General features: G+C 44.8%; 1 protein-coding gene across 8 annotated transcripts in view; it reads left to right on the forward strand.

Annotated features, from left to right (window-relative positions):
- ITPR2 (inositol 1,4,5-trisphosphate receptor type 2) overlaps positions 1–6,420 on the forward strand; it is a 243,926-nt gene that overhangs the window by 215,239 nt on the left and 22,267 nt on the right. For all 8 annotated transcript variants that reach the window (XM_038154646.1, XM_038154647.1, XM_038154648.1 and 5 more), the window contains 3 exons: positions 947–1,074; positions 2,431–2,596; positions 3,831–3,991. In XM_038154646.1, the coding sequence (XP_038010574.1) occupies positions 947–1,074; positions 2,431–2,596; positions 3,831–3,991 (455 nt within the window). The remainder of the gene's footprint in view (positions 1–946; positions 1,075–2,430; positions 2,597–3,830; positions 3,992–6,420) is intronic.

Genomic DNA, 6,420 nt, shown 5'->3' on the forward strand with positions numbered 1-6,420 from the left:
CAGGATGTTGTTATTTATTAATCTCTGTTACAATGAGTGCATGGAGCAAAGCGAGTGTGAATCGCTGCCTTCCCCCAAAAGCAAGCGTGTCCCTAAAGAGGAAGGAAGGCAGGAGGAATGGCAGTCACAGCCCTGACCCTTCAGCCCAAGCCAGCAGGACACAGGGAACAGCTCAAGCAGGGCTCTTCAAAGGGAGACTGTAGAAGCAGTGAGTATGTGGTGGGAGGGACTCTGGCCAAGGTGGACCAAGTCCCCCTGGGGTTTGGTGTTCCAGCCCAGCTCCTCTGCACGTTCAAATATCTCCTGTACAATAGTACCCTCTGTGGCTCGGCCAAAACCACACAGCAGCTCTGCAGCACAGATAAGAACAGAATCCAAGTTTTCAAGCTGAGACCAGGGAGAGCCTTTCATTTAATGTCTGTCAGACCTGTGCTTGGGCACGTGTGCTGGTGGAAAGATCACGGACAGAAACACTGACTTGAACAAAAGCCAGCCCCTCCTTAATGGTTTGAAATGCTAACATGACTTGGCTTCTACATGAGTAGATAGAGGAATGATTTCACAGGAAGACAATCCTTTTATAAATGTGCTTCTAATTCTCTGTTTATATTGCTTCTTGTCCATGCTGCATTTTTAGGGGGCCACTGGAAAAGCGGTGGGAGGACTGCAAGGAGAAGGGGTGCTCCCATGAGCAGAGATGGTGGCTCTGGGTCATTAAGAGCTCTGGTGGGAGCCCTCCTTGTGATTTTCTCCATCTCTCTTCAGGCGAAGTGTGCCTGATGTGCCTAAGTATGTCACCAGCAGGGATGCGCCCATGGGTGGGGATGATCAATGAGGTTCTGCATGAGAAATACAAGAGGCAGATGTGTCTTGCAGTTGTTTTCTCTAACAGAATTGTGGCTTTGTTTGATGAGTGATTGTTTGATGCTGTGGTTCCTGTTTGCAGGTGAAGAAGAGGAGGATGGAATAGAAAGGACCTGCGACACCCTGCTCATGTGCATTGTGACCGTGTTAAACCAAGGCCTGAGGAATGGTGGTGGTGTGGGAGACGTGCTCAGAAAGCCTTCCAAAGATGTCAGTGTTTTGGCTCAGGAAATGTATTACTCCCTGGGCATCTCATGAATGCCAAAGTCAATTTTTGGAGGTTATAGACAGTGTTTGTATCTAGTCTGATCTCATGTCATACATGAGATAATACAGTTGATTAATCCATGTGATTTTTAGATGCCAGATGGGATATTTAATGGGAAGAGCTAGGCTTGGTGTGATGATGATACTTGAAGAAAGGATTTCTAGGTAGTTGTTTACCACTTCTGGAAAAAAATGCAGAATATCATAACCTTCAAAGAACTGCTAAGAAGTCAGCCCTGCGAGGCACATCTGCAGTGCTGTGTCCAGTCCTGGGCTCCTCAGGACAGGGGGGTCAGGGTGCTCCTGGACTGGGGCCAGTGCAGGCTGCAGAGATGATTTAGGGCCTGGAGCATCTTGGGCAGGGAAAGGCTGAGGGAGCTGGGGCTGTCCAGGCTCGAGAGGAGCCCCAGCTGAGAGGGGCCCTCAGCCCTGGGTGTCCCTGTCTGCAGGGAGGGCTCCGAGCAGGGCCCAGGCTCTGCTCCAGGGGCCCAGCAATGGCACCGGAGGAACGGGCAGGGACTGAGCCCAGGAAGTTCCACTTGGACGTTTTAGTTTATATTCAGGATGGCACCTGCCTTGGAATAGGTACTATTGTTTACTTGTACTCAACCAGCATGAAGATCAAACCAGAATTTAATCTGTTGTGGCATATTTTCTCTTCCAGAAGTTTCCTCAAAAATGCGGTTCATTTAAGGACCTCCCTTATTATTTGGGTGGTTTAATTCATTTTTATTTAGGTTCAAAAAGAACATCACAAATAAAGGCAATCTAGCAGCACTTTGCTTGATGAGCCACACCATACATGTTATAAATAAATTCAGGATAAAGGATCTCAGCAGGGCTTGCAAGAGTCCAGAGACAGCTCAGATCGGGATGGAAGAGCTCCCTGTGCTGGTTGTAGGAGTCTATATTCTGTCTCACAGATTGGGAGGTTCTGCAGGAGCCAAAATTTATCCCCAGTGGAGTCTGTAAGCACTTACAGACTTTGAAAGTGACCCTTTGAATTTGACCCTTGCCACTTAGCAGCTCTTGAATGCTAATTATATTGACGCACTCCACAAAGGGTAGTGCTATTATTCTCTTGAATGTGTGGGAAACGGGGCAATTGGGCGACTTCAGGTCTCTATCATGGTGAAGAAAAGGACTTGGGTAGTCCCTCCCTAGTCCTGTGAGTCAGGCTAGCAGAATTTGGCATATGAAAAGAAAGAACTGTAGCTTTGCTTGAGCTAATGTGAAAATGTTGTTTAATTTTTTAGATTTGTGCTATTTTTATACCTTATTGCTACCTTGCTATTGCAGGAGCCCTTGTTTGCTGCACGAGTTGTTTATGATCTTCTGTTTTACTTCATTGTCATAATTATCGTTCTCAACCTGATCTTTGGAGTCATCATTGATACATTTGCTGATCTCAGAAGTGAAAAGCAGAAAAAGGAGGAGATACTAAAGACCACCTGTTTCATCTGTGGTAGGTGTTACTGATCTCTTGAGATATTTGAGGGTGAAAGGAGTGAAAATGAACTATTCCTCAATAAATAAAGCTTGGACCCCAGGCGTGGTTATCTTCTACAAGGAAAGTGTAAAAATTCCAGAGGCTGATTCCAAATTTATTCCCTCTCAGTGGGAGACAGATTTGGTTTATGAATCAAAAGCTAGCTTTGCTGAGAGGTGGCTTCCCAGTCTCCACCCAGAATCCGAGGCAGAAGAGCTGTGTCTCACGCTTGCATCATCATCACTAATGGAGATAGGGCAGCTGCTGACTGTTTCTCAGAGCTTGCCGCAGATGAAAGTGCAGCTTCTATTTCACAGCACAGGGCATTCCAGAGGGGAAGCATCAGCAAGAGCTGCCGATTTCAGAAGGTGATATGAAGCTGAGAACAAAAGAATTCGGTGGAAATCATCCCCATAAAGCCCACGGAAAATCACACTTATTTGAAGTGCACTCACAAAGAGGGGCAGACCTTCACTCCCTGGGGGACTTTACAGACACCTGCTTTTTTGTAGGCTGGGTGTTTTTTCCGTAGTTGTACTGGCAGGGATGACTACTGTGTGCAGCACAAAATGTCTTTAGTGTCTGTGGACAGGAATCCAGGGAGGCAAACATTAGTGATTCCTCTCCTTCCTCACTTCTGGCATTCTTCAGCCATCTGGACCATTACAGGGAAAAATAAAAAATAATTCTTAGGACTACAGCTCTGTAAAGACTGTGTGACAACAGAGCTGCAGGGACTCACCCTCTCTGCCAGGTTTAAGCCCACAAACAGTCTCACTGAAGCCTAAGTGGGACTCTTTAAAAATGTTTGATGCTAAAAGTGTGCATAAATCTTTGGAGGATCAGGGCCTGGACTGCACACTATGTGCTTCCCAGTATACATCTAGAAAGAACCAGAGCCAACACTTGTAAAACACTTTATGGCCCTCAGCATAGAAGGCTCTGTAAAACTGTAACATATTTATTATATTGTTATTGTTATTAAGAGGAAATATCACAAAAGAGAATAAATGCTGTGTTGAAAGACTTCTGTCAGGAATGCCTTCTGGCCTGGTATTTCTTGCCTGGCAATTATGGCTTTTAAATTAAGATCTTTCAAATTTATGATCCTTTAAATTAAGTTAGGTTCCCTTCTCTAACATATTTAACAGATTTGCGTATTTTTATGTTGAAGTTTATTTTTTGGCTTTATGTTCTTCTCTTTTTGCAGGACTGGAGAGAGACAAATTTGATAACAAGACCGTTTCGTTTGAGGAGCATATAAAGGCAGAACACAACATGTGGCATTATTTGTACTTTATAGTTCTTGTCAAAGTTAAAGATCCAACTGAATACACTGGCCCGGAGAGCTACGTGGCACAAATGATTGTGGTAAGTCAATTTGGGCAAGTGCTTTATGCAACTGAGGGATGCTCCTTGCAGCTAGGGCAGAGAATATCTTTCTTTTCCTCTCTCTCTGAACAATAGGAGGCATCGATCTGTATTTTTAAAGATCTTTTCACGTGTCTTAGTCTGCAACAAAACCCGGTCTTAAACGTAATGAAAAAGATGAAGGTGCAGGTCTCAGTCTCCAGTTTGGCATCGGTGCTCTCATGCTCTATGGGTTCTGCTGCCTCATTAGGCAGAGCTGGGGCAGGAGAGCATGCATCATAACATCTGCTGCTGCTCCAGCTTTGTCCAGTGTCTCTGGGCTGCTGTCCAGAAAAATAACATCTCCCACTGCACACTGAAACGCGGGGTCAGTGCTCAGGGCTGGTGCTTTTCTCCTATGGCTGCTCTGAACAAGCTAGTGAAAAGACCAAGCACAGCAGCCACAGGGATTTGAAGAGCCACAGAAACTGCCTCGTGAAGCTGGGAGAGTACTTGGATTCAGAGAGAGAAATGTGATGATGCTGGGCCAGAGAGGTGTTCGATTACATTTTGTTTCCAGCCTGCTGCCCAAGAGTGTTCGTTCTGCTCAGTGAAAGGAGTGGATTATCAAGGCTGCCTGGCTTGGGGCTTCATTTTTGAGGAATTCTGCCTGCCTGCTGGGATATTCTGGTGCAGCATTTTCTTCCTGTGGACTTGCTGGCAGGTATTGCACTGCTCAGGGCCTGTGCCAGGCTCTGTGGTTGCAGAGCTGGCGTATGTCTGAATCCCGGAGGAGGCTGTAACCAAATGTGCATCAGGCTTCGCTGTTTATGCACTTCTGGAGCCACATTTCTTATCAAGACTCTCTCCCTGCTATCCCTCATCAAGCCTTTGGCTGGACATACTACCCAGCCTCATTACTGAGGTGCTGGGTGGCCTTTTACTCCCTAGTTTAGCCAAGGGGAAGATTCTTCTCCTTTAACTTCAGCTGTCGTCGGGTCTGGTGCCAGGTTTCAATCGATCCCAGCTCCTTTCTGCCTTGACAGTGCAGAAAGCTGGGTTATTTATTCTGCCTTCAGATGGGTATCCAGGATAGCTGGGCTGACTCACCTTTCTCACTCCATTGAGAGCCGAAATGGTTAGTTTAGACAAGATGCCTAATTGGGAGCAGGCTAAAATTAGAGCTGACTGCCACGCACTGTGCAGGCTTATGCAGAGTTTACCTTGAAGAACTCACATTAGTGGAAATGGTGGTGTTTAGACAGGAGTGTATGCTTGATTGCTGCAGTTAAATTGAGCTTTTGTAAGTGCTATTGCCACTAGAAGAGAAGGTGCTGTGGCAGGTGAGGGGAATTCAGTGCTCAGGTGCAGAGGAACAGCCTATTTCCTTCAATTTTGAACCATCAGACTCATTGCCCAGCTCAGGGTGTTTATGCTGTAGGCAGTGATGGATCTACACTTCTGCTCTTTGGTGGGTGAGGGAGAAAATCTAAAACAAATCCTTGTAGACTCTGTTGCATTATGAGAAATTATTCATAGTGGCAAGTTGTTCTGTTACCCATGAAAATATTTTAGCTTATGTCAGAAATACATTTTAATTTCTGGAACCAGACTCTGGGGCCTGTCTCATTTGTTCATTCCTCCTCTTCCTCTCCCTGCAATGTTTGTAGGATTTTAAAAGTCTGTGGTATGTATGTTAAGTATTAATGTTTAATTCCAAGAGATGCATTAATAATCATAGTAAGTATATTCATCCTGTGGCAGCAGTGGTTTGACTTTTCTGATGTGTAGTTCACAAATGTATTTTGCTTCTGCGTTAATGGCTGGAACTCCTTTTTGAATATCTAAAACAGAAAAGCACCAAAAAGTCACGTGACCCCAAGCACTGAACTGATTTCTCAAAGCCCCTGTTCCTCTAAGGCAGAGGGCTGGTAGTTTAAGGGGTTAGCAGCAATCCAGATTATGGGATTATTAAACTCTCTTTTTCCAGTTAAAGGTTATTTTGGATGTTGGAGAGGTACCTATGGATTAAGAAATGTAAGGCTTACGTGGGATGAAAGTATAAAGGTAGAGTGGGAGAAAAAAAGAGAAATAAATAGTTGAACAAGCTACAAGTGTCTGGTATGGGATTAGTAGTTGTGTGTAGTCTTTGTGTAGTTTAAATTCCTAGTATGAAATCCAGGGAAGATGTGCTGCATAGCAAAAGCAATTGGAGCTTCTTAAGTGAACAAAAAAAAGGACGCTTTCTCTTGGAGCCAGAGAATTTACTGTATGCCACATGCTACAAGGAATACTAAGAAATTAAAGAAAATAATCTGACTGCAGGAATGGAGTATGATATTTGACTGGAAGAAGAGTGTTTGGTGTGTCCCAAACACAGCCTGATAGTAATGGATTACACCACAGGCACGTGAGATGTGCTGCATTCCATGCACTAATTAAGCTAAGCA

The sequence above is a fragment of the Motacilla alba genome, chromosome 1A (assembly GCF_015832195.1).
Source record: "Motacilla alba alba isolate MOTALB_02 chromosome 1A, Motacilla_alba_V1.0_pri, whole genome shotgun sequence".
In the NCBI taxonomy this organism is placed as follows: domain Eukaryota; kingdom Metazoa; phylum Chordata; class Aves; order Passeriformes; family Motacillidae; genus Motacilla; species Motacilla alba.